At 50.9% G+C, this 27005-nt stretch overlaps 2 protein-coding genes across 5 annotated transcripts in view; one reads left to right on the plus strand and one right to left on the minus strand.

Annotated features, from left to right (window-relative positions):
- The first annotated feature begins 1096 nt into the window (after positions 1-1096).
- PPIE (peptidylprolyl isomerase E) lies at positions 1097-11525 on the plus strand. 4 transcript variants are annotated; one of them, XM_053268608.1, is made up of 10 exons: positions 1097-1332; positions 3041-3139; positions 4125-4168; positions 5855-5881; positions 6948-7029; positions 7351-7451; positions 8161-8284; positions 9029-9214; positions 10452-10594; positions 11135-11525. In XM_053268608.1, exons 1-10 carry the CDS (start codon positions 1302-1304, stop codon positions 11201-11203), a joined length of 906 nt encoding a protein of 301 aa, XP_053124583.1. In that variant the 5' UTR covers positions 1097-1301; the 3' UTR covers positions 11204-11525. The 4 variants fall into 4 exon arrangements, with proteins under 4 accessions (XP_053124583.1, XP_053124585.1, XP_053124584.1 ...); XM_053268609.1 differs by lacking the exon at positions 1097-1332 and adding an exon at positions 1628-1732; XM_053268610.1 differs by lacking the exon at positions 4125-4168 and having other exon boundaries at positions 1295-1332.
- Positions 11526-16915: 5390 nt separating this feature from the next.
- Positions 16916-27005, minus strand: part of BMP8A (bone morphogenetic protein 8a) — a 37907-nt gene continuing 27817 nt past the window's right edge. The window contains exons 2-7 of the mRNA XM_053267948.1: positions 25273-25465; positions 23329-23477; positions 22355-22549; positions 21945-22024; positions 19497-19607; positions 16916-17680 (exon numbers count right to left, since the gene is read on the minus strand). Of these exons, the coding sequence (XP_053123923.1) occupies positions 17531-17680; positions 19497-19607; positions 21945-22024; positions 22355-22549; positions 23329-23477; positions 25273-25465 (878 nt within the window). The 3' untranslated portion in view covers positions 16916-17530. The remainder of the gene's footprint in view (positions 17681-19496; positions 19608-21944; positions 22025-22354; positions 22550-23328; positions 23478-25272; positions 25466-27005) is intronic.

The raw sequence follows: 27005 nt of genomic DNA on the forward strand, positions 1-27005 counted from the left end.
GGCCACTCATTTCTCTCTTAGCCTAACCTACCTCACAGGGTTGTTGTGAAGGGAAACTTATGCAGTACACCCCTCTGGCCTCCTTGGTGGAAGAGCAGGGTATAAATGTATTATTAATCATCATCATCACCTTTATAAAACACCTGTGTGGTGAGTAACCAAACATCTAATAGCTGAACCTGTGCTCCTCACCTGCTCATAGGGGGACGTGACAGTTGCAGCTAGCAAAGCTGCACAGTGGATTAGGCTTGGGCATGCTCCTGCAGCATGAAACACTTGCAGGCCCTGCCCAGATTACAAACACCTGTTCCCTAAGCACCATTTTAAAAAATGCTTTAAAGATAATAAATGACATCGTTCAGAAAAAACCTTTCAAAAATCTGAAACAAATTTTTTATCAGTGTTGTATGATTTTTAATTTGATAACCAAACCGTTATAATACTTTAAACATAATAAATGACATTGTTCAGAAAAATACCTTTCAAACATCTGAAACATATTTTTTAAACAATGTTGTACAATTCTTAATCTGAGAACCAAACCTTTCAAACAAAGAAAAATTCAAACATCTTAAATATAGTTTTTAACAATCTCTAAAATCATTTTTTTCAAAGATGTATTACATTTCTCAAAAAGGCCAAGACACAACATTTTATACATTATTTGTAAACATGTAATTTTTAACTATGTTGTATAATTTTTAATTTAACAATGCTGTATAATTTTTAATTTGATAACCAAGTTTCTTACTATCTCTAACATCATTTTTTTTAAAAGATGCACGGGCAAAGAGAGTGCTAGTGGTTACAAACAGGGAGACTGAGCATGAGCAATGACACGGAAGTTTATCAGGAAAGAGGAGGAGGAAGTACTGAAATCTGATGGTGTGGGGAGAATAACACACTAGCCTATCAGAAAACCCTACAGTGTGCCACTCGTTGATGGATAGGGCCACTCTCGCTTTGACAACAACGCCTGCTTTCCTGTGCATCTGCGCATGCGCTAAAGGATTGGCGCATGCCCATCATGGTCAAATGACGCTGCTTCCGGTTTCTTGCCCACAACCCCCCTTTCGTATTTTCATCATCGCTCCTTAAAGTATCGAAGGCAGGAAATCCAAGTTCTGCAGAAACGCACCAGATGATGTTGCCTGTGTCATTGTGCATCAAAATAACTCTGAAACATTTTTTAAAAATAATTAAAAAAACAAAAACAGCACGTGGCTGGCCAGGAGGGAAGCGGTTCCGGAGCAGAGGGCAGCCGCGGGGGGGGGGCGGGTGCAGTGTGGGCAAGGAGGACGATGGCTTCCACCAAGAGGGTCCTGTACGTGGGTGAGTCGCGGAGGGGGAGCCCTGCGTGTCCGGGAGCACGTGGGAATCTGGGGGACGGGGGCTTGTGAACCGGCGCCGTGGCCTCGATCCAAGCCTCTCCTCCTCCTGCTGAGCCAGGTCGGCTCGCCAGTCAAGTCAGTGCTGCTCCGGAGTCGCCCAGCAGGCTGGCGGGGCCGGGGCGCAGCCCGAGGTGGGCTCTCATCCCTGGAGGCAGCCTCCCTGGCTGTACCCCTTCCAGGGCCCTGGCCTGCAGCAGCAGCAGCAGATCCGCTTGGCCTTTGCACGCTCGGAGTGGCAGCTGCTCCCGGAGGAGGAGGAGGAGGAGGAGGAGGGTGCCGCTTGGTTGGTAGCCCCCGCAGGACTAGCCCAGCACCTCGCCGTCATCTTCAGGGAGGCATGGGTGAGGGGAGACAGCAGAGGACAGGCTGACCCCGACCCACCCTCCAGTTGTTCCGTCGGAGCACAGTGCCCTTGGGCACCCTGGGGTTGTCCTCGCCATTATTTCTTTTATGCCACCCCAAGGCTGTACGCGTGGTGCCTTGTGGGGCACCGTTTCGTGGGCAAGTTGGCTAAGTCTCTGACCCCAAGGAGCTTGCAGTCTAAAAGGGATTGTGGGGGAGCTACAGAGGGGAGAAAGTAGGTGAATGTCCTGCTTGGGGGGTGGATAAGCCAGAGGGATTTCTACAGGGAGGGGTCAGAGGTGGTGCTCCTCTGTGCATGTTCAGGGAGCCGGTTCCAAGCATCAGGGGCAGCCAGGAAGAAAGGATGCAGTCACTTAATAGGTGCCCTTCACCCTGTGACCTGCATGGCAGAGAATGTCTCCCTTCCTCCTGTTGTGTCTTCTGTGGTTGACGGCAAGTTCCTCCTCGAGGCAGAGTCCTGTCTTTTCTTCTTCTTTCTGCCTGTTCACGTTGTTATGAAAAACTCCTTCTGTATTAATGGTGCTTCATACAGTTTCCTCCCACCTGTTTTCATTCCCATGGAGAATAGGGTAGAGCAGGGATTCTCAACATTGGGTCCCCAGATGTTATTGGACTTCAATTCCCATAATCCCCAGCACCAGTGGCCTTCAGTTGGGGATTATGGGAGTTGAAGTACAATAACATCTGGGGATGCAAGGTTGAGAATCCCTGGGGTAGAGAGCTCTCTCCCCCCCTCCCTCCAGTGTCTCCTCTAACAGGGATTCCCAGATGTTGTTGACTACAATTCCCAGAATCCCCAAGCAAAAGCCTTTGCAGATGGGGATTCTGGGAGTTGTAGTCAACCGCATCAATCCCTGTTAGAGGGAACACTGTACCCCTCCCTCCCTCTGGAAAGAGCATGCCTTCTCAGGGATGGTGCCCGAATTATAGGACTCCTTCCCAAGGTATGTTGGCTGGGTCCCTTTGCTGCTCAATTCTTGGCACCAGGCAAAGTTCATCCTGCTCTTCTGTTCATGTTTTGAACATGTGTTAGTATCGGATAGTTTCATCCTCCCCCCGCCCCTTGTCCTCTTGTGTTATCAGCTACAGTTTTTCAGCTCCTTTTTAGCTGGTGTTGTGTTTTCAGTGATTCATTGTTTTGATCACAATATTATCCACTTTGATATAAATGTTTGATAAGGCAGGACAGAACTCTAAAATGGTAAATATTTGGGCTTTCTTGTACTGAAACCTGTGCACATGCAATAATGTCTGCAGAAAATGATGGAGATGTTTTCTGTGTCCAGGTGGGCTAGCAGAGGAGGTGGATGAGAGGGTGCTCCATGCCGCCTTCATTCCCTTTGGTGACATCACAGACATCCAAATACCACTGGACTATGAAACTGGTGAGTAGATGCTGGTGTGACCTTTATTCCTTGCAGTAGTTGGAGGTCCCAGTGGACTAGAAAAAACCCATTTGATCCCTAAGAGTCTGGCTTCATACAGAATGAGAAAATGAAAATTCTTAATTCTTAGGCAGATTCGTGGTGGGCAGGTCTATCAATGGCTACTAGACTGGTGGTTGTGGGCCACCTCCAGCCTCAGAGGCACAATGCTGCTAAATCCCAGTTGCAGGCAAGCAACAGCAGCAGGAGAGAGGGCATGCACACACCTCTTGCCTGTGGGCTCCCCAGAGGTATCCGGTGGACCACTGTGTGAAACAGGATACTGGACTAGATGGGCCTCCTTGGGCCTGATCCAGCATGGATGTTCTTATGACTCTGGCCTCACAGATTTCTAGCACCCTGGGTCATTGGAGCAAATGAGGTTCTTGGGCAGCTCACCTGTAGCAATAGCAATAGCACTTACATTTATATACCGCTCTATAGCCGAAGCTCTCTAAGCGGTTTACAATGATTTAGCATATTGCCCCCAACATTCTGGGTACTGTAGAGGCTGGGAGACCCACTGAGCCTCTCTCTGGCTTCTGAGCCTGTCTGTCCTAGGACTGGGAGATCTCTAGACCATTGGGCGAGGCCCATGATTGTGTTGTTTCATTGCACCCTCTGGGAATGACTTTTTCTGAGTGGTGTTAGGTAGCCATTAGCATAGGCAGCGGCCTTCTACTGAGTCAGACTGTTGGTCTCTCCTGATCAGCATTGACTGGCAGCAGCTCTCCAAGGTTTCAGAGAGAAGTCTTCTCCATTCTCCTGCCTGGAGATATTGGGGATTTTGGACCTTCTAAAGCTTTAGAGGAATGGGAGACGGGACTTGGCTTCTGAAATGACTGCCAGAGAATTAGCTTCCTGTAACAATCCTGTATTAAAGTGAGGGTGTGTCTTGGCTGTCCAGTGTTTGGGGGCTAACAGTCTTCCTCTTGTTTATCTGCAGAAAAGCATCGCGGGTTTGCTTTCATTGAATTTGAGCTGGCTGAGGTGAGGAATAAATAAGAATAAGAATAATTAATAAGCAGAGTTGGGCAGCCTTGAGGTGGTTTTCAAGTCCATCCAAACTTCCTCCTCTGCTTTCCCCCCCTCTCTTCCACCCCCTGCCCACTTTCTGCGGATTGCCAATGGGAAGGACAGACGGAAGTGGGTGGGGAATGAGTTGAATCAAGCCTTGGTGGAGAGAGAGATTGAGATTGGAGACAGATAATCAAGTCTTACGGGGCCAAAAAGGCTTCTCCTAGATCTTCCAGTGTTGGGAGTAAAGCACAGAGATCAACACCCTTTTAGTCAGAAACTGCCAGTGTTTGACAGCATCTTCATCAGCACACTGTGAGAGCAGAGACATTCACAGGGAAGCCCATCCAGAACTGCTGCCTCAACCTCCTGCCATACTGGAGCACTGTTGAAGCATTCGAATTGTGTAGATGGTAGATGTACTTAAATTGGAGGAAGAACCTCCAGCCTCTAATCTTCACATGGTCAGTGTCCATGTTGCCTGAATGCCTGTGCAGGGCTTATTTTGCTGTGCCATCCATCTCTTCCTCAAAATAAATATGTACAGCATCTGATAATGATGAGCAATTCTAAATTTCCATATTTTGATGATGATTTTATGCCATTTACAAGATACCTGTTGGTGTGATTTGTTGTAAAATGGGGTGGGTGTCCTGGGGCTTTATCTACAGAAAAAGGAGCAGCTGCAAAGGACTATGTGTATATATTTTTGTGAGTGCTGGTGGTGTTCCTGCTCTAGAATAGTTTTGCTTGGAAAGCCTTGGAAGGCGTTGGAAAACCGCGTGAACCTAGACTCATTTCCCCTTGTCTGGTGACACAGCCCTTCTACATGCTGGAGTGGAGAGATTGAATCACATTCCTTGGAGCCCATATGGCCTGGCACTGGGTGCTCCTTCAGGCTCGGGTGCGTCTCTCTCTTCCCCGCAGCCACCTCCGTCTGGCAGGGGCAGCAACGGCTGGGGTCACATGGGACCTAGGCCACCTCCCGCCTGCCCTCCTGGCCACAGCAGGTGAAGGGCAGGAGGGTGGGTGCTGGGTGGGCAACGGGGGGGGGGAGCTCACGCCTGCTCTCCTTGCAGCCTCCCCCTGCTGCTTTGTGGCAGTGGCGGCAGCAGCAAGGAGGGCAGGTGATGGGGAACACCCACCTCCATCCCCACCTTCCGCTTTGGCAGTGAGTGGAGGCAACGTGGCAAGGAGGACAGGCGAGCAAGCGAGTGTTTCCCACCGCCTGCCTGTGGCCTCCACTGCAAAGCGACAGGTAGAGGCAGTGGTGAGGAGGGAAGGTGCACGTGCTCCCCATCACCCCCGCCGCCCCCCCCGGCACTGACCCTCCTGCCCGCCGCCTGCTGTGGCCAGGAGGTGGGCGGGGGGTGCCCAGGGGGCTTCACCTGGGGCACCCCGACCCTTGGGCTGGTCCTGGGGAGGAGACTCCTTCCTGCAGCTGGGAGGAGATGTGCAGGCAGGAGGCAGGCCCCACCTGGGTCGCATGGGCACTCTTCCTCACAACCGCCTCCCCTTGAGACCCCTCACATACTAATTGGCCCCTGGGCCCACCCCCACCCACCTAGGGACAGCCCTGGGCATGGAAGTATCCAGCTGTAATGAATGGAGTAAAAAGGCCCGGGGCAGTAAAATGTCTCCTCTTGTTCTCCCTCCCAGGATGCTGCTGCCGCCATCGACAACATGGTATGCTCGTACTTTACATTCTTATTTAATGCTGTGGAAACCCAGATGCTCCGGTCTGTGAGCCATTTTGTTCCCTGTCTTCAGTGCAATCGAGCCAGACAGGCTGGAGTCGCTCAGGCCCAAGACATGGGCAAAGTGGCTTGTCCGTCGGCATCTTTTTGCCTTCAGTGGTGGTCAAGCGCCAAGTGGTTGCCTTGGGAGATCAAGGAGGGTGGCAGCTTGGGCTGGATTTCCACCTGCTGCCTCGCCTGACACCACGGCCCCCCGTGTGTTCCTTCTTTGCAGTGTTAATTGATCAATAAAACCAATTGATCCTTGAAACTTGAGTTTAAAAAGGGACCTGGTTAATGGGACCCTGCTCTAGGTCTGAGTGAAGGGCATGGGAGTCTCCCTCACCTGTGTTGAGCCTTGGAGGTGCTCAGGGTGAGATCCAGGAGATTCCTTTGCCCTCCTCCAGAAGGGGGAATTCACCAACGCCTGCTGAGCCTCGGGTAGAAAATGAAAGATAAAGGTGTCTGGCACATGTGATGCTGTTGGATATGGAGCCAGACCCTTGGTCCATCTAACCACACTAACTGGCGGCAGTGTCCCAGAGTTCGGGAAAGGGTCCTTCCCAGCCCTACCTGGAGATGCTGCCAGGGATTGAATCCAGGACCTTCTCCATGCAAAGCAGGGGCTCTTGCCTGGAGCTACAGGCCCATCCCTGCGGGGCCATATGGTACCAGAACTCACAAAAATCAGTATCCAGGGACCCAAAAAAATGCGTTCATCCAATAAGCAGTAATAGAATTAGCATAATCTCCTCTGCGTATTTTAAAGTGATCTGCGCCAAAGTAAGACATGCCAGAACATGTTCCATTTTATTTTAATTTTAATTTTGCTCTCAGAAGAATTTCAAAAGATCTGAAAACCCCATGAAATTAGCAAGTAAATTGTGGCAAGCCATGCCCTGGCCATGCTATTAGTAACACCTAATAGGACAGAACCACCTGAGAATTGACTGGCATGGACGGACCTTGCGTGCCCTGTGTACTAATTGTGCCGTGTCTGTTTGTTCTCTTGTGAGAATGAGTCTGAGCTCTTTGGGAGAACAATTCGTGTCAACCTGGCCAAACCCATGAGGATTAAGGAAGGATCGTCCCGGCCAGGTGAGTCTTAGCCTTGTGCTTGGCGGTCTGGCCTCGGTTCGAGGCAGGAACGAGCTAACACACACACACACACACACACCCCGCTCTCTAGTACAGGCTCTGCTGCTGGTGAGCAAGCCACTGAGCACACGTCCAGTCTGGGCAGTTCTCCTTTTCAGCTTTGCTCATGGTTCTTAATATTCTGAATCCTGAAATACTTCTGTCTTTTTTGTGCTTGAAAGAAAGGCATTCCAGATCTCACGGTTATATTTTCATTTGGGGCTTAAAATGATGTTGGTTTTTCTTTCTTTTCTCTGAATGCTTTCTGTTTCCCTTTGACAGTCTGGTCAGATGATGATTGGCTGAAGAAATTCTCAGGGAAGACGCTGGAGGAGAGTGTGGGAGAAGAGGGGGCCGGGCCTACCAAATCGGAGGCCCAGGAGGTACAAGGGCCTCTCTTGGTTGGGGGAGCAGGCTGTAGGTGGTGGTTGAGATTCCGCACACCCAGCAGTGTATGCCGTTGCAGCCCAGTTGCAGGGGAGTAATAGCAGGAGAGAGGGCATGCCCTCAACTCCTGCCTGTGGGCTCCCAGTGGCATCTGGTGGGCCACCGTATGCTGGACTAGATGGGCCTCCTTGGGCCCAATCCAGCAGGGCTGTTCTGAGGTTCTTATGGCTTCCCTGGAGCAGAGCTATGTGGAGTGCTTTTTCTGGGCGTGGGATGCCTTCTTCAGCCTGTCAATCAGCCTGTGCTGTCTGCTGCCCGTCTGTCTGTGGGCTGACAGTTTAGCAAGGCCTTGCAGGCTGCCCAGGCAATCTTGTGTGTGGTGGAGACGTTGAGTGTTCCGACTCCACATTGTGCCACTTTCTGGAAGGGGATTTCTCCTTCACTTTCAGAGAGAGCCCCCAAACCCTGCACCAGGCGCTGGCAAAGTTCCGTGCAGAAATGCCTCGGAAGTCACTTTCGCAAAAATAGCACTTAGCATTTATAAAATGCTTTGAACTCCTCCACATGGACAAAGTCAGAAACCCACCCATAAGCCAGACCAAGGAGAGAGAGAGGGAGAGAGAGTGGCTGACCTAAGGCCACTTGGTGAGTTCACAGCCAAGGTGAGATTTGACCTAGAAACCTGGAAGCTCTGTTTTCCCCTAGGGTGAGCCACCAGCAAAAAAATCAAGGGCCAACCCCCAGGTTTACATGGACATCAAGATTGGAAATAAGCCTGCTGGCCGACTGAACATCCTCCTGCGATCAGATATTGTGCCCATGACCACTGGTAAGGCCCCCTTTCTGCTCGCAGCCAGGGGGGTAGAGGGAGAAATCCTCAGACTTCTTTCCAGTCACTCAGTGTTGTTTTCAAATATCGTCCATGGTGCTGGAACATGCCCCAAACTAGTAAGGTCTGTACAAATGCAGCTTTCATCTCAAGAGCGTGTCAGAGCATTACAGGACTGCAAGGAGCCAGGAAATCATTAAGAAAAAGGTTCTCAGAGTTGGGTCCTCAGATGCTGAATGCAGTGGCCTTTGGCCATTGTGGCTGGGGATGATGGGAATTGTAGTCCAATGACATCTGGGGACCTGTGTTCCCTCTAACAGGGATTCCCAGATGTTGTTGACTACAACTCCCACAATCCCCAAGCAAAAGCCATTGTAGCTGGGGGTTCTGGGAGTTGTAGTCAACATCTGGGAATCCCTGTTAGAGGGAACACTGCTGGGGACCCAACTGGAAACCCCCTGTGTCCTGAGGCAGAGATGCAGAGCTTGGCCAAGGTTGCTCCTTTTCTTAACCAGTTTATGGGCAGAAATGTGCTGTACTTCTCTGGAACAAAATTGCCCTAAGGACAACCAATAGGATTCTTGCAACTGAACGCCCCCCCCCCCGCCCCCACAATGGACAGATGGGCCAGACTTCAGTTCTTGCCTTCAGTGAGCGACTGGAGCGCCTTCTGCACGCACCTCCTCCGGCCAGAAGGGCAGTCGCTCCCTGCTTTCTTCCCGGCCCTCTTTCCTTCCACTGCAGAGAACTTCCGCTGCTTGTGTACGCATGAAAAGGGCTTCGGCTTCAAGGGCAGCAGTTTCCACCGCGTCATCCCGCAGTTCATGTGCCAAGCGGGGGACTTCACCAACCACAACGGCACGGGGGGCAAGTCGATCTATGGGAAGAAATTTGATGACGAGAACTTTATCCTGAAGCACACGGGCCCAGGTGGGGCATTGCTGAGTTTGTGCAAACTTGTTCCCCGTGTGCCGCCGAGTGCAAAGGGGAGGGCCGGAGGGGCCGGAGTTTGCTTTGGACCCAGCGGGTCTCTGGTCTGGCCAAGACATCTGCCAGGCCAGCAGGAGGGGAGGGCCCTTCGCCCAGGGGCCAAGCACTTGCTTTCCATGCAAAAGCTCCCAGGTCTCTTTCCCAGCCTATTTCTCCAGGTACAAGGATCTTGGGGATGGGCTGGGGAAAGCTGCCGGCCCCTTGCTGCCAGTTGCAGTGAGCAGTCCAGGACCAGGTGGGCCAGGGGTCTGCTCGAGAGGAAGCTCTTTATGTCCACACGCTGCAGGTTCTCCTGTGCTGGCGTAGGGCTGGCTGAGGCACTCCCGACCACCTTGCCTCTCATGCTGACATGGGCCCTACTTCCACGTCCACCTCCTCCTCCTCCTCCTCGCCCCACCCCAACAGCTCAGTGGCCCTCCTCGCCACTTGTGGCCTTGATCAAGGGCCACCAAAGGGCACAGCAATCCCTGCCGACCTGACAACACTGTGCATTGCTGTGTTTACATTCTGCTGCTCTAAGGTGGCTTGCGCAGTGCATTCTGTTAACTTTCTAGACAAGGTAGGACCGATAGTGGTTCATCCCAATGAGCCGGGGGGGGGCACAGGAGGGGCCGTTGCTCATCAGGTTGCTCCTCTCTCTCCTGCCCCACCCGAGAGGTGTTCTGCCTGCAGGCCGGCCATCCATCCATCAGGGAGAGCCTTCAGGGCTGGCAGCAGAGGGCAGAGCATCCGCTTGGCTTGCAGAAGGTCTCAGCTTCAGGCTCCGACACAGGAGTAGCTCTCCCTAATGAACTGGGCGGGGGGGGGGGCACTCCTGCAGGCTGACCGTTGTGCAGCTCTACCTGACGAATGGTCAGCCTCCAGAAAGCAGCCTTCTGAGCTGCCATCTCTGGCGGCCTGCTGACTCCTACTGAGTAGAATGTCAAGGGATGGAGGGAAGACGGCTCGTCTCCTGGACAAACCTCCTGGAGTGCCTGAGCCCAGAACCTCTGCGTGCTGGAGGGGCGGGGAGGTCAGCCCTGGGCCCCAGCTGCTGGCGTCGCTGGCTGTTTCCCTTTCTTAACAGACTGTAAGCCGCAAAGATTTCCTACTACTCCCAGATGGTGGCGAATTCGTAACAAATACGTGAGGGGATTTTAAAGCAACGTGTGTGTGTGTGTGTGTGTGTATGTTGCAGGCTTGTTGTCCATGGCCAACTCTGGCTCCAACACCAACGGCTCCCAGTTCTTCATCACTTGCGACAAAACCGACTGGCTGGATGGGAAGCACGTGGTGTTTGGGGAGGTGACTGAAGGGATGGACGTGGTGCGGCAAATCGAGGTAAGGAAACCACCGGGACGGACGCTAGCGTTGCGCCCAGTCTTCGCCTTCCTTTCCACACGTGTGGTGAGGAAGTAACAAGGGTGTTTGGGAGGAGAGTTGGTCTTGTGGTCGCAAGCATGAATTGTCCCCTTGGCTAAGCAGGGTCTCCCCTGGCTTGAATTTGAATGGGAGACCACATGTCAGCACTGTAAGATATTCCCCTTAGCGGGTGGGGCTGCTCTGGGAAGAGCATCTAGGAGGTTCCCAGTTCCCTCCCTGGCAGCATCTCCAAGATAGGGCTGAGAGAGATTCCTGCCTGCACCCTTGGAGAAGCCGCTGCCAGTCTGTGAAGACAATACTGAGCTAGATGGGCCAAGGGTCTGACTCAGTATATGGCAGCTTGCTATGCTCCAGGTTGTGTGAAAGGGGAGCCTGATTCCCCTGCACACTAAGCACATGAATGAACGGAGCTTCAGCCTGGTGCTTCCTCCTCAGTTTGGAGATCTGGTTTTACATCTCTCCCCCCCACCCCCCGCCTCTTGTCTCCTTTTTATCAAGGCCCAAGGGAGCAAAGATGGAAAGCCAAAGCAAAAAGTGATCATCTCAGACTGCGGCGAATACATCTGAACATTTGCTCAAGGGGATCTTGCTGCGGGTGCAAGAGGAAATGAGCATTGCTCCACTCTGGATGAGTGACGGCTCCGGAGCTCTGTCAGAGACTGAACGGCTTGTTTCGGGGGGCAGGAGGACTAGCCTGTTTGGGGAGACCTGGGCTGCTTCCTCTTGAAAGCAGCAACCTGTGTGTGTGTATAGTCAGATGTACAAAGGAATTCTGGAAGTGTTGTTCAGAACTGTAGGTTCTATAGATACCTATTTTGTACATAATTGTTCTTCATTGTACGGAATTTTTCCTCCTACAAATAAATTATATCTATTTTTTAAAGCAAAACAGGCCTCTAATTCCCACCAGTGTTCTCTCTAATTTTTTTAAATCTCTGTGCGGAATGAGTTTTGTTCTTGGCAGGAGTGTCAAGGCAGTGTGTGCACATGTGCATTCAGAATGGGGCCTTCCTGATTCAACCTGAGTGGGATCTAAAATTAACTGAGCGGACATAGAAAAACTTGTGAGCATGCGCACTCCTTAGAGGGAACACCGATTCCCACTGCTTGCCTGTGAGTATTTGTTTTAATGATTGCTGTCTTATTAGATCATCAGAGATCAGCTGTGTTGGTCGAATGTGTCCAGTGTTTGCAGTAGTTTTGAGCTGCTAGATTGAGCTCTATTTAGGTTAAATGTTAGTTTCCTAGCCAAAGAAATTCAGGAAGGATAGGATCTGCAATTGCTAAAAATGGAACCTCCATCTCCAGCAGCAGTATACCTCGGGATCAGATGGCTGCGACCAGAGAACAGGGGAGGGGCGCTGCCTTGGTCTGTGAAATCCCAGGGGCATTGAGCTGGCCGCTGCTTGGAAACGGGATGCTGGGCTTAGGGGATCCTTTGGTCTGAGCCAGCTGGGCTCCTCTGTGTTTCAGTGGCAGCTGGCACAACAGCAGACTGACTGAGCAACTGACCCCTGCTGGCTGAGCAAAGAGGCACCTTTCAAAGTGGTGATTCTCTTATATTTCTCCACCCAGACTTTTAACTGATATTGTTTTGATTGTTTTAATGTTGTTTTTAGAATATTGTTTTGAAATTTTAAATTGTGTTTTAAATTTCTGCTTTTAATTTTTTGTTTTTGTTTTTAATTAATGTTTTACTTTTAATCTTGTTGTAAACCGCCCAGAGACGTAAGTTTTGGGCGGTGTAAGAATATGAAAAATAATTAATTAATAAATAGATAGATAGATAGATAGATAGATAGCAGGGGGAGAACAACTGGCCCTATCCACCCCCAGCACAGCATCCCTCCAGTGGCTGTTGTTGGTGTCTACCTTATGTTCCTTTTTTAGACTGAGAGCCTTTGGGGATGGGGAATCCTCTTATCAATCTCTTTATTTCGGTCAGCAACCAGCATGATATTAAAAAAAATGTAAAAGAGAGGACGATCAAACTTCTATTGCAAACACCAGATACATTTTAAAAAATCCTCCTCAGCATAGATCAGGATACTAAAAATACAACTAAAATAATTGGAGATAAAAGAGGCAGCAGTATTTCCTACTGATGAGGCTATTACACAAAATCAAAACTCAACCAGTTGCCTTCCTCGACTCCTAAATCTGAGGGGGGTTAAACAATTCAGGAGCTCTGGAAAAAATTGTCATTAAATTTACAGCTGATATACAGGTGATACCAGTACCTGCGTGCCCACCTGCAGCTAGCCACGTTATGGCTACAAGTTGCTCTGGCCTTAGATCCATTGCCTATTTTCCCATTACTAAGTTCTTCCGCAAACGAAGGGCTGCACTGCAAAATTTAGCTACCTGTCTGGTAGCGCAGGAATTGCTTCCTTCCAACAGCCTGTCAGTCATCTGAGGAGAATCAAGACCTGGGCATTTAACTAGCAAAGGGTAAATGAGATCCCGGCGCAGGTCTCTATAGAACAAACATTCCAATAGCACATGGGTGACTGTTTCCACTTGACCCTCACCACATGGGCAGAGCCTCTCCCCATAAGGAATCCCTCTATATCGGCCCTCTAAGAGGGCTGAAAGCAGGGCATTGCATCTTGCCAGGGTAAAAACTCTTCTAAGAGGGGGCACCTCCAAGACAGTGAGGTAGGATGCTGGGGCCAAACTATATCTGACTGATTCCTGGCTCTGAAAGTCAGGTACCCTTGCTATATCTGTTTGTCTCTCGATATCCTCAACTCTCTGTTTGAAGAGCTTCCTAGCTGTCTCCAAACTTTGCGTAAGCAGGGCAGACTGATCGAGGCCCAAAGTGGTCATCTTTTGGTTCAGAGCACACTTCCAGGGCGACTGACAAGAATCCTCTAATACTAAGCGGCTCAGCCCTGTGTCCGAGGAAAAAACTCTCAGCCAGTAAAACAGCGCCATTTGCCAACATCTGGCCTCAACTTTGATGAGGCCCGCCTCCAATCTGAGCCTCGCATTAGAGGTACACTTGGGTGTCTGAAATACTGCTCTCAAGAACTTAGACTGCACCACTTCTAAGGGGGACAGATCTGGGTAAGGACCCAATTGGGCACCATACAATAACTCTGCCAATGATTTCGCTTGAAAAAGTTTTAAGGCTGCTGGGATAAAAAAACCCTCCCCTGGTTCTACAGAACCGCAAAATAGCTCGGGCGCTGTTTTGGGCAGCCTGGGCCACATGAGAGGCATGGGCCCGTCTTGATCCCGATGAGTGAACAGCTACCCCCAAGTATACAAAATTTTGGACCTGCTCTATCCTTTGTCCATCGATTTTCCATACCCGTCTCTTGGGTCTCCTAGCAAAGGAATGCACCTTTGTTTTCTGGTAGTTAATACTCAGCCGTTCTCTCTTACAATAAACAGCCAGTGCCCCCAAGGCCCTCCTTAGACCGACTGGGGTTCTGGCCAGAATGGCCGCATCGTCCGCATACAGCAACACCGAGATACTTCTTCCAGCTAGCTTGGGGGGATGGAAATTGCAGCTATCTAAATGGGTCACCATATCATTAACGAAAAGTTAAACAGCAAGGGATCCTCTTATCTATTATTTATTTTTTTCTTTGTAAACTGCTTTGCAAACTTTTGTTGAAAAGTGGTGTATAAGTAGTAGCAGCCGTCACTGTGCAGAATGGGATGAACTGAGGACACAGAGCCACAACAGTGGGCGGTGCTGTACTTCTAATTGCTGGGTTAGGAGAGGAACCGGCTGTTCAGGGGTATGGAAGGAGGAGATGGAAAACCTGACTGGAAATCCGGAGGATGCTGCACAGTCCTGCTCGGCTCCAAAGAGGTTTTGGAGTGCAGGTGTGGGAGGCCGTGAAGTATCCTCTGCCTGGGGAGAGCAAGGAGGGGGCTGCTCTGGGCTGTGCAGTTATTCTAAGAAAGGGGTTTGTGAGCTTTGTGTAGGAAGGGAACAAGGAACCCTTCTGGCTGCAAGTCTGCTGAGGAGGGGAGGAAGGAAAGCTGGTTCTCAGCGTTGCTGGGATTCCTGTACAGAGCCGGTACACAGCCGGTATCGCCTTGCTCTCCCTGGTAACGTTTCCTTTGGTGGGCGAGAGATGAGCTCTTCCTTGCATACCAGCTTTCCACGCCTCCCCTCCAGCCACTTAGGTGCCGAGAGAGTGAGATGCACCTTGCACTGAATGCACGAAGCTGAAAGCCGCGGTTGGCAGGCCGAGGGGTGTGTGCTGCGTCAGACATAGTTCTGAGCGGTGCTTCTTTTTTACAGGGCTCAATTACCTCTTCTGGTTTGTGATGGGTGTAATCTGGAGCATTTCAAAACGTTTAATTACAATGGATCCTGTTACAGTGTAGATGAGCACCCTGAAAACATTCCACCACCTGGCCACTTCAGACCGGCAAAGTGACTCGTACGCTGGCATTTTTGTTCCTGCTTGATTGTAGAGCATGTTATGTGGGTTTGATTGTGGGTGGCATGTGTTTGTTCTGGCTTATCAAAATGGAGGGAGGGGCTCTGGATGCAGGCCCCACATCCGTTAAGTACCGAGACACACCCTGGGGGAGGTGGGTTGCAGATTGTTGGAAGCTATGGTATGCTGCTTGTGGGGAAGCCAGGCTGGTAGTCGCCCTCCCCCCCCTTAACCTTTTGTGAAGGTTTGTAATTGCAGTACAACATTAGCTAGTTCAGGGACATCAGCAAAGAAAAAGGAAATCATCAACACACACCCCCCACCCTTCCCCGCATGAGGTACGTGTTCTGATAATTAGCAGAAAAGGCTAGTTTTTCGGCAGAGCAATCCCATGCGTGTTACTGGAAGTCCTGCTATGCTCAGTGGTGCTTACTCTCAGCTAAGTGTGCATAAGATGGCAACCTTGATTCATTAGCTTCTTGATTGCTGGCCTGGGAACTGGGGCAGAAAGTGGGGGTCTCACGGGGGTGGGGAGGGTGGAGATTCATTCCATGATCTTTTCCGGCCTACGAGATTTTGTGAACTTGCTCGGGTATTTCCTGACTGACCTACCTGATGGGAAAATATGAATTGGCTTGCAGGTACTGTGACGCTCAAGTGCTAGCATACAGTTTTGTTCCAAGCAAGTCTCTGTCTAACCAGGCAGACAGATAAGCAGATAGCAAACCTCCCAGGAATTTACTTGAGAAATGGTACAGCAAATTCAAAAGATTGTAGTGACATTTACATAACGGGGAGGGCGGGAGGGAGGGCAGGCAGACTGAGCCCAGCAATCTCTTACCAGCTCTCTGCTCTGCGAGGTTGAGCTGGTACCATGCTAAGCAGCACAGAGGCAAACCAGTGGTGGGCGACTCCAGAAAAGACTGCTGCTGCTCATTCACAGGCCTCTGGGGAGCGGGCAGCAGGAGGCACTGGTTTGCTCCAACCACGGCTTATATTTTCAGACGTCACCTTTAAAATGTAATCTTCCAGGGGTGGCCCTGCAGAGGGTCTCCAGCTGATGTTGGGCTACAGCTCCAGTCACCACCAGCCATGGTCTACTGCAGCGGCGGGTGACGGAATGGTAGTCCAGCAACTCTGGAGCGTCTCTGCTTGGCCACACGTGCCCAGGCCCAGCTGCAGCCAACAAGAGGAAAAGGTCTCCCTTGGGCTGGTTTTTGGATGGATCCGGCCTCTCCCCACTGACTGAACCAGAGTGTTTAAAGCATGTTTTAAGCAGCGGGTGGAATTGGGACTGTTCTACTAGCCTCAGTCTGGAGTATTCCTACTTTTAGCACAAACAGGAGTGAGTCAGCTGTCAACTCCAGGGAAATGGCCTGATGGGTGTTTTCAGGGCAAGAGCGAGCTGCTTGGAGCTGGGTGAGTGGAGCAGAGTTCTTCCAGAAGTCTGTCAATAGCTGCTCACGTAAAATGCCAGCTGATTACCACCTCAGTGCAGGCAGCTGTCTACACAAATAACGCAGGGCCTGGACATCCCCTGGATTCATTGGGTGGGAGGGGTGGGGTTCAACCATTTCTCTAATGGGGTGGTCAGCAGCAGTCCCTCCCTGTGAGGCAGCCCTCTGTGGGGCCACCCCCCTCCTATTTCCCTTGGCCATGCTGGTGCACACAGAGCGGAGCCACAGCCAGGCCCATCTGCTGTGGCCATAAAAGCGGCCACTTGAACCTTCTGCTGCAGCAAGCGCTTCCAGAAGCACCATCCAAGCCTGTCTTCCTGCAGGGCCCAAATCTTGTGGAGTGCACCTAGGGCAAAAGGAATGGTTGTCTCTACCACAGCTTGCCCGGTGTATACTGCCTCTATTTGTGCATTCTAGGAATTTCATATTTTGCAAGTAAGCATGTTACTAGCCCTCATGGGGTTGAGGATGCTTGGACACGTTGGAGCCTGAAGGCGGCTCCCTTCGTCAGAAGAAGCACGAACTACCCTTCCTTTCTCCCACTCATAGCGTCTTTTGCAAAACAGGGATCAGAATTCTATTTTAAAAGCACAGAAAATGTCACGTATAAAACAAAACATACAAACAGAGCACACTTATGCAAAACAAACAAGGATATTGATTTGCATCGTTTTCTGTGGCAGGCTTTTAAATTTAATGTAATTTATAGTGCAAACACTGTGGCGGTGGGGGTTGGCACAGAATACAAAACAGACCTATGCGGGCAGCCAGGTCATCTTCCCGTTTCCTTGGCAAAGAATTTTCTGTGGGGGATTGTTCTGTTTGCTCAGGGTATGAGCAGGCCAAGGGCAGAGCCGACAGGCCGAGTGGAGGTCAAGCCCCACTGCCAACTCCCCAACTCCTGGAGTGGCAAGAGGGGGGCGTGCTTTTCCTTTCTGCTCTGCCTGGCTTTGGCCAGAGGTGCTGGGTGCCGACAGAGTACCCCCTACTGGCTCTCCCTCCCTCAGCAGCAATCAGGGTCTCCTGGGGCCTCAGTGGCAGCCGCAGGTCTTCACCACCATGTTCCGGTGTTTCTTGAGAATCACGTTGTTGTTACTGTCGTAATAGAGAACAGACGTGGCGCTGAGTTTAGTGGGGGCACAGCAGGCCTTTGGGACGGCGTCCGGCTTCATCAGGTGGACCTGAAAGAGGGGACCACTGTCGTCAGGGCATTTCTCCTCCAGCAAGATGCTCTCTCCCCTTCTACAGGTTTGAGGAAGCAGCCCTAAGTCCAAAAGGTTACTTTTTTATACACACACACACAAACACAGAGCATCTTGATGTTGAGAAATGGAAAGAACTTCAAAGAAGCACTTGTTTATAAGTAGAAAAAGCACCCATTTGAAAGAAGGAACTTTTTAGCATTTGCAAAAATATTTATTCAGAAATGTTTGGCAGCTTGGGTTGCAGTTTATGTTGGAACTGCTCTCACAACACCCTTGCTGGAAGGCAGCTTTCAGCAAGGGCAGCTGATGCTGCACAGCTGCTCTGGCCAGGGGCTGTGCCTTGAGCTTCTGCAGGATTTGCTTTACCAGAAGAAGCTCAGTGCCCCACCGCTGAAGTCGGAGCCCTAAAGGAGGCACAGCTGCTTCGGCTCCCCAGAGCTCCGTTTGCTCCTCTCTCTCCCACCCGGAGTTTGCCAGGTAGAGCTGCGTTGTTAACCCCACAGCTCTGCCCGATGAAGGGCCAGCCTGCAGGCAGATCAGCTCTCATGAACACTGGGCAGGATGGGAGAAAAAGGAGCAAACAGAGCTCAGGGAAGAGAGGCAGCTGTTTGTGCAATCCCTTGCCAGCTTTTTAGGACAAGCTGCTCCTCACTGAAGGGATGGTGCTGAACAGGGAACTTCTGGGAAGTAGGTCCAAGCAGTATCCAGCTTTAAATTCCTGCTCAGCCATGAAGCACAAGCTGGCTTAGGCTCGCTCTCCATTGAACCTACCTTACAAGACGGTTGTGAGAATAAAATGGGGAATGCACCACCCTGAGCTCCTTAGAAGAGCAAGACAATATGTTTCCAAGGAGGTGGCATCTGAACAGATTGCAATGATTTCTGAATGTGTTGTTGCAGGCAGGAAATAGGCCAAGTCACTGTAGAAAGTGTCCCTCTGCGGATCCTTGACTCCAACAGAACAGACTTGGACTCCTTTCCACAGGCGGGGGGAGGATTTAGCAGAAGGGTGGAGAAGCCCCTCGCTCTCTTTGCCCTGTGCCGTTGAGTCAGTGTCAACTCCAGGCGACCACAGGTTCTTGGGTAGAATACAGGAGGGCTTGACCATGGCCTCCTCCCACGCAGTATGAGATGCTGCCTTTCTGCCTCTTCCTCTATCGCTGCTGCCCAGTATAGGCGTTTCCCAGAGCCTGGGAAACACACTAGCGGGGACTCGAACCGGCAACCTCTGGCTTGCTAGTCAAGCCAGTTCCCGCTGCGCCATTCGGTGGCTTGCCAGCATGGTACAGAATGCCAAAAGATTTCCAATGAAAACAGCGGCCAAGTAGTTACTGCTTAACATGCAGATCACCCTTCGACTTCTCCCCATCGGAAATGCCCAGAAAACAGCCACACTCTCCACGTGGCGCCAAAGCAGCAAGCCCTTTCCTCCTCCTCCTCCTCCTCCTCCTCCCCCCAGCGCAAGCAAGAGAGCTGGCCAGCTTGCAGCTTCACACATGTGCAGCGCATTTCTTCAGGCACCCCACTGGCCAGAAGCCCAACCACTTTGCCAGCACGAGACAGAAATCTCTAGCGGCAGCGGGACCTTGCTGGGGGGACCCATCCACTAAGCACTCGTTTATTCTGTCCCGCTATCCCCTCTGGTGCAACAGGATCCCCGCGACTCCTGGAGCTCTCTGAAGGGGGGGACATGCCCAGCATCTGCCCTCCGCCCTCCCACTCCACTGGGTTCAGCGAGAAGGACGGAGACAAGCGCAGGCCGTTTGGTGACCTCCCTCCAGAAGAGACTGACCAGAGACTGGAGGATGGCGTGGTTGGTGGCGTTCATGCAGGAGTCCAACGGGAAAGAGCACTCTCCTTCACAGTAGAAGGCCGAGTAGCCTTGTGGCGCAATCACCCAGTCCTGAAAAGACACAGCCAGTGAGTCGGGGGCCAGGCCCGGTCCCTCGCCTTGCAGCAGCCACGACTGGCCTTCTCAACGAGGTGCCCACCCCGGGCATTTATGTCCTGTGTGGGGCAGTAGTGGCTTGTCCTAAAGAGCTGGCGGGGTGTCCAGGGAGGCGGCTCAGTGGCTTGCTCCTCTCTCTCCCGTGCCGTCTGCAGGTGCCGCATGGTTAATCGTGCTGCTCTACCTGACGAATGGCCAGCCTGCAGGCAGCGCGGGGGAGAGAGGAGCAAGCCCCTGAGCTGCTGCCGGGAAGCAGAAGCAGCTGCGTCTCCCCACCACCACTCCCCGGGCTCATTAGGACAAGCCGCCGCCGCTGTTGCTGCTTTGGGGGCAGCCAAAAAAACCCTCCCTACTGCAAAGTCTTTTAGAAAGCTTTGATCTGACTAATTCATGTTGTTCTTTAAAATTAGGGATTTAAGAATAAAATCAAAATAATATCTGAAGGCCAAACTACGCAGCACCCCAAAAGCACAGTTTGGTCCTGCACATTTATTGATCTAAATGTGAATTGTAGCTGCTGGGAAGGAGGGAGGGAGGGAAGGATTGGGACCTCAGTGCCCTGAGAGTGGCAGGGGTGTGCGCACAAACACACACACACCCAATCCTGCTCTTTCTCTTCAGTAGCTGCCATTTCCACGGTGGAGGATATGAATACGACGAATATTTATATATTGCTTTTCAAACCAAAGTCCCGAAAGTGGTTTACATAGATATAAATAAATAAATAAAATGGCTCCCTATCCCCAAAGGGCTCACAATCTAAAAAAGAAACATAAGATAGACCCCAGCAACAACAGCCACTGGAGGGATGCTGTGCTGAGGACGGATAGGGCCAGTTGCTCTCCCCCTGCTCAATCAAGAGAATCGCCACTTTGAAAAGGTGCTTCTTTGCTCAGTGAGCAGGGGAGAAAGAAGGGAGCAGCTGAGCTACGAATTCGGACTGCCCCAGTTTGAATCTTGCCTCTGCCCTGTACTCACAAGGTGGCCTTCAGCAAGACCCAATCGCCCCACACACAGACCCTGCTAGAACTGCAAGATGGGGATAAAACCCGCCCTACAGAGTTGTTGGGAAGATGACAAGAAAACGTGAAGGGCTTTGAACACATACAAAGGGCTATACAAAGGCGAAGTCTTAGGACCCGTAAGCAGGGGCGGCCGGTCCTAACGAGCCAGAGGGGCACCCAAGGAGGCAGCTCAGTTGCTCCTCTCTCCCGCCCTGCCTGCAGGCTGGCCACCACGCAACTCTACCTGACGCATGACCAGCCTGCAGGCAGTGCAGCTCTTGGGCAGGATGGGGGAGAGCGAGCAGCAACCCCAGCTGCCTCCCTGGCTCGTTAGGACCAGCCGCTCCTGCACTTGAGAAAAGAAGCAGGCCAGGCCAAACTCTAGGCTGGTCCACCACACGATTCTTTGGGCCTCCTCCCCGGGTTCTGCAGCTGGGTGCTCTCCCGTTTCCTGGGTGGGAGACAAGACCAGAGGCGCCAACAGTGACCCTGTGCTGGGCCTGAGGCCTCCGGCTTACTCAGCAGCGGCACCCAGCTCTTTAACGAGGTGGGAGGGAAACCCCCCCCCACTCAGCTGCTACTTAAGGGATGATCACGGCTGGCGCCTCCGAGCCCGTTTGTAATTCACACAAGGGCAGAAAAGAGGAGTGCACACGGTACCCAACTCCTGAACGAAGGGTAGTGAGAACAGCTTGTAAGTCTTCAGTGAAGTCTGGTGTTTGGCCCCAGGGCATGCGTGATGCTTTCCTCCTCCAATGGACACCGGAGGCACCAGATTGTTCCATCCAAAAAGGAGCATTCTCTGCACGAATCGCTGACTGGAATAAGCCTAGAACAGCAACTCACAAAGGGAAGCCACAAGCAGCCTCCCCCGAGAGTGGACGATTCTACTGCACCTTTGTGCTGAGAGTGACTGGTTTATGCCCAGCAGCAGATCATGTGGAGACAGACCAGGCAGACTCCTGCTTGCGAGTGGGGTGCGTCTCTGTGAGCGGGCGCTTCCTTTGGGCTCACCGATTCATTTCTCATGGTAGACACACTTTGAGGGTTCCTGCTGTAACATCCGGCATGGAAGACCAGAGCCTGACTAGGGTTGTGCCTGCAGAGGCATGTTTTGCCTGGGCAAGGGGAAGGGGTGGTTTGGGCTGCTCCCCGCCCCCAACATGTCCAGGAGGATTGGGGGCACTCACTCTAGCCCAGCTGGTTTGGCTGCTGCAGCAGGGAGCCCAGGGTAAGATTAACTGCAAAAGAAGGAAGGGAATTAAGCAAGCAAACAGAGCCAAGTTACCAGCCAGCCAAGGTCTTGAAAACTGACGTAGAGCTCATGCCTCCGGCAAACCTGCCTCCCTTGGGAGACAAGAATATCATCTGCAGAGAGGAAGAGAAGTTTTGTCAAAAGATGGGCAGCTTTGGATATTGCATGACTGCCTAAGCAATAGGGGAATCTGCAGTGTTGAGGGTCACACTAGAGGTTTTGAAACCGTGTTCACCTAAACGAAGAGAATGCCAGAGGTGGTAGAAAGGAGCCCTTCTCAGTACATGCAAGGAACGGCACCCAAAGAGAAAGTGTGCCGCCTGGAATGAACCAGTGACTTTACGTTGGCACCCAAAATTTGACTGCTGTTGCTCAGGGAAGCCGGCCTCCCTGCTCTTCTACTTCTCGCCCGGCGAGGTAACGTTCAGGCACCGGCTTCTTACCAAAGGACCCCGGGAGTCTGTTGGAGTGTGGGAAGGTGTTTGCCTTCTTGTGCTGCCTCTTCCTCAGGTGTTTGGCTGCTCGGGGAACACGGACCTGGTTCTGGCTTGCCTGGAAAAACGTCACCACGAAGGGCTGCTTGGAGCGTGGCCCATGGCGGCCCAAAAGGCCTGCCAGGCCAGGATCGACACTCTGTCCTGCAAAACCGAAAAAGACCCAAACCCTTTTTGTTTTGGCCACTGGCCATAAATAAAGTATCTAATCTAATCTAATCTAATCCAAACCCTTTCCACTATGTTAATACTGCTGCCTGTCAGGCTAATCTGAGAGGTTATCTGCCTGGAGGGCTCACAGTCCAGTCCAGGGTGGGCAAACTTGGCCCTCCCGCTGTTGTTGGAGCCACATTGTAACTGGGGATGATGGGAGTTGTAGTTCAGCAACAGCTGGAGGGCCAAGTTTGCCCACTCCTGCTCTAGGGTGCCCCACTGCTGAAGACAAGAACCCCTGATGAGCAACAGAACACGGCTGTTTCAATGGTTCATCTCCTATTGGGCAGAGATTCTCAGCCTTGGGTCCCCAGATGCTGTCAGACTACAACACCCACCATGGCCAAAGGCCACTCTGGCTGGGGTTAATGGGAGTTGTAGTCCAGCAACACGTGGGGACCCAAGATGGAGAACCCTTGTTGCAAGTGAACACTGAGTCATGGCCACAGAGAAGGGTGTAGTTAGATCACACAGCACTACATTCAGTTTGCGTCAGAATCCCACCATTCGAATCCCACCTCCCGCTGACTGAGGAACAGCAAAGGGCCCTCGTGTGGAAACAACCATCCTTGGACCCCAACCTTACGTGGACGGAATTTGCAGCCCTGGGTGTCAGCTCTTTCCCCCTGCAACCAACATGGCCAGAAGTCCATTTCAAAGCAGGACTCCTGAAAAGCAAAATGGCTAAAAGAGTGTCCCTTGAGCCTTACCGTCCTCCGTCTCCACATAAAGTCTCAGGCCCAGGTTGTATTTGCGGCTTAATAGCCAGTGATTGCTGGCGGCTGCAACGTCAAACACCAGCCAGCCCTCCGTCCCCGCCAGAAGATCCTGAAGGTCCAGGAGGAGAAGCTCCGATTCCCTGAAGGAGCAGAAGGGGACCGACGTCAAAGCGGCAATCTCCCCGGGGAGCCTCCTGGCTCCAGAAACCAGGCTTCTCCCTATTATGCACGAAGCCTTTGCTCCCCTGCTAACTGGGCAGAGAGACATCTTTCCAAGCGCAAGGGAAGAGCACTGGCCCTCTCCAGCCTCAGCACAGCATCCCTCCTCCAGTGGCTGCCACCTTGCATTTGGTTTTAGGCAGACAGAACCTTGGCGGGCATCGTATTCCCTTTTCTATGCAAACTGCTTTGAAAACTTCTTTTTGTTGAAAAGTGGGATTTAAACCGTCTTAGTAATAATAACAACAGACACCCAGAGGGGGCCAACGGACACTCCCCTGATTGCTAAGGCGCACATTTGAAGACTGAAGGGATGGGGCTCCCTCACGCCTCCCCCATCATGCACAGACTAATGCGCAGCATTAACTAACGCAGCGTTGACTTCAAGCAAGCGAAGGGCCGGCCGGCCAGCACAGTTGTACAGTGGCTGCCAGAGGTATCCTGGGGAATGTCAAGGGGCCACAGTGATGCAGCTGCCCAAGGGAGCCCCCTTGAGAGTTGCTGGAAGCAGCTCCCCGCTCCTCTTGCACTGGCCTTGGGTACCATATGCAAAGCGGAAAGCATCTGGCTTTTGTTTCTTTAACTGGGACAACAATATAGAACTTCCACCAGTTTTTATGTTGTGTGGATGGGATGGGGTGGGAGTTTAATTGCTTTGGTAAGTTTCTTTTGCAGCAGAAACTGTTTGTTATCTGCAGCTTTATTTCTAAACATTTATTTGTTTATTTAGTTGTTCTGTGTAAATCTGTGTATGCATGCTGCATCTTTATTATGAGCTACATTTAAAAAGGATTTTCCCTATTTCACAGCTATTCCCTGTCCTAAGGGAACCTTTTAGCTTTCCTAATGGTATCATTTAAAATAGCTAGGCGGCCATGAAGAGACCCATCAAGAGCGTCTGAATACAGCTTCACTAGAACAATGAGGCATTTTTCTTCCTCTCTCTCTAATACTAAACATCCAAGGGACTTGATTGGTGGTATATTCAGGATAAAAAGAAAAGACTTCACCATACTATGCATAATAAGTGTACAGAACTTGCTGGCACAAGGTGTGGTGGCTGCCACTAGCTTAGAAGGCTTTAAAAGGGGATCCGACAGTCAGTAAATCAATGGCTGCTAATCATAATGGCTACAAGAAACCTCCATATTCAGAGGCAGTATATCTGTGAACACCAGTTACTGAAGAGGGACAGCAGGGGAGGGCTGTTGCCTTCACACTGTGCATGTGAGCTCATGGGGCATCTGCTGTTCACGGTGGGCAACAGGGACGCTGACTTGGAGGAACCGTGATCTGACCCAACAGGGAAATCTCACATTCTGAATGAAGGGAGGTTCTGCAGGAGCATATCCCATTCACTGCAAGGGTACATTAGCAGGAGAACATCCTAGTTGCCTGAGACTCTTGCCTGAAATGTTCTTAGCTTTTAGCTTTTTACTTATAACTTTTCATTTGAAACTTTAAAAATGTGTAACTTTTGCATGTGGTTTTAAGCTTGGCCTTTTAACTTATTTAATGTTGTTGCTGTTGTTTTATGTTGTTTCTATTTTATTAAAGCTGTGAGCCACCCTGAGCAGTAGTATACTGGAGGAGTGGGGTATAACTATGTTAAATACATAAAATAAAAAATAAATGTTTAGTGGTGAACTTGGCCCCTTGGCCTTGTTGAGAGCTGCCGTTTCAGACAGGCCTTTAGCAAGCTTTGACCTACTGCACCTGTCGGGCTGTTCGCGCACAATCTCATAGAGACTGATCTGAAGGGTCTTGTTGACATGTCGCGTGAAACTTTGCATCTTGTAAATGCGGAATTCAGCTGCTGTTACGGACTCCCCCGTTGGGATCTGGGTCAAGTCGAACCTGAATTCCTTCCAGTAAGGCTTCTGGTGGAAGATGTCTCTGTCGAGTTCAACTGGAAAGAAGTCAGACACCATTATGCATGCAAGCAACACCACACCAGGAGCTGCTGGGCCTAATGGGCCAGGGGGGCCAAAGGAGGCGAGGCTGCCTCTTCTTCCATTTGCTCCTCTCTCTCATTCATCAGGTAGAGCTGCTTGGTTAACCTGGTGAATGGCCAGCCTGCAGGCAGCGCAGCTCTCATAAACGCCACAGCGGAACAGAATGGGATAGAGAGGAGCTAACAGAGCTCTGGGAAGGAGGGGCAGCTGTGGCTGCTCCCCCCTCGTTAGGGCAAGCCGCTAATGAGGGGTTGGTGGGTTTTTTTTGGTTTTTTTTAAAAGCTGCATTCTCTGTCTTCAAATGGCACCCAAAGTGGCATTCAAATTCAAACATACAAAAAATGGTCCCATCTTAAAAAATGCCACAAGACCCAGAACGTCACGAATGTCTTAAGAAAATACCCAGTTAAATGTTCAATAATTTAACTAGAAGCCATGCAACAGTTTAAGATGCACCTGCTCAGTCAGGAGAGGCGGCCTTTGGGAGAAGCTGCCTCTTCACTTGGCAACAGAAAACCATCATCAAATTTTATTTGTTTGTTAAATTTCTACACCACCTAACCCAGATGGCTCTAGGCAGGTCAAATGAATAAATGAATCTCACTCACAACATAGGAAGCTGCCATATACTGAGTCAGACCCTCGGTCCATCTAGCTCAGTATTGTCTACACAGACTGGCAGCAGCTCCTCAAGGTTGCAGGCAGGAATCTCTCTCAGCCCCATCTTGGAGATGCTTCCAGGGAGGGAACTTGGAACTTTCTGCATACAAGCAGGCAGGTGCTCTTCCCAGAATGGCCCCATCCCCTAAGGGAAATATCTTACATGATGTCTCCCATTCAAATGCAAACCAGAGCAGACCCTGCTTAGCAATTCATCCTTGCTAAAACAAGACCAGCGATTTGAGCCAATCACTGTGGCAAATTTCCACATTTTGAGCTGATCTGTGATTTGGGATGATCTGTGTGTCAAATAACACCAGTCCTAAGGAGGCAGAAGAAGCATGGATGTATACGTCACATTTTTGGAGGATGGGGAATGATTCTGCAAGGTGGTCTCTCTCTGTAATCCCTCCATAACTCATAAACTCAGTCCTCATGAAGCACAATGCCAACACACAACCATGGCAAATCAACACTGGCTTAAATGCGGAGATTTATCTGAACTGCATTTCAGCATTAATACACAAGGCATATTATGAGAGTAACGAAAGTAAAATAACAGGTCTAGATTTCAACCATGGGGAAAGGAGAGGAGAACAAGGAATGTGAACAAATATGGTCTCATTTACATATTTTTTATTTAAACCACCACCTTGAAATTGGATCCTCAGATCTTTCATGCCAGAAGCCACAATAACTTTCCTCCTCTTAACACACAGGCACTTTCATCAGAATAGTAACCACAGAAAAATTAGAAGGCAGGTCTAATTCCAATATAGGTCCCAACATTACTTAGGGCTGGAGTTCTCAAACCTGAGCTGCCAGACTGCCTGG

The sequence above is a fragment of the Hemicordylus capensis genome, chromosome 7, assembly GCF_027244095.1.
Source record: "Hemicordylus capensis ecotype Gifberg chromosome 7, rHemCap1.1.pri, whole genome shotgun sequence".
Taxonomy (NCBI): Eukaryota; Metazoa; Chordata; class Lepidosauria; order Squamata; family Cordylidae; genus Hemicordylus; species Hemicordylus capensis.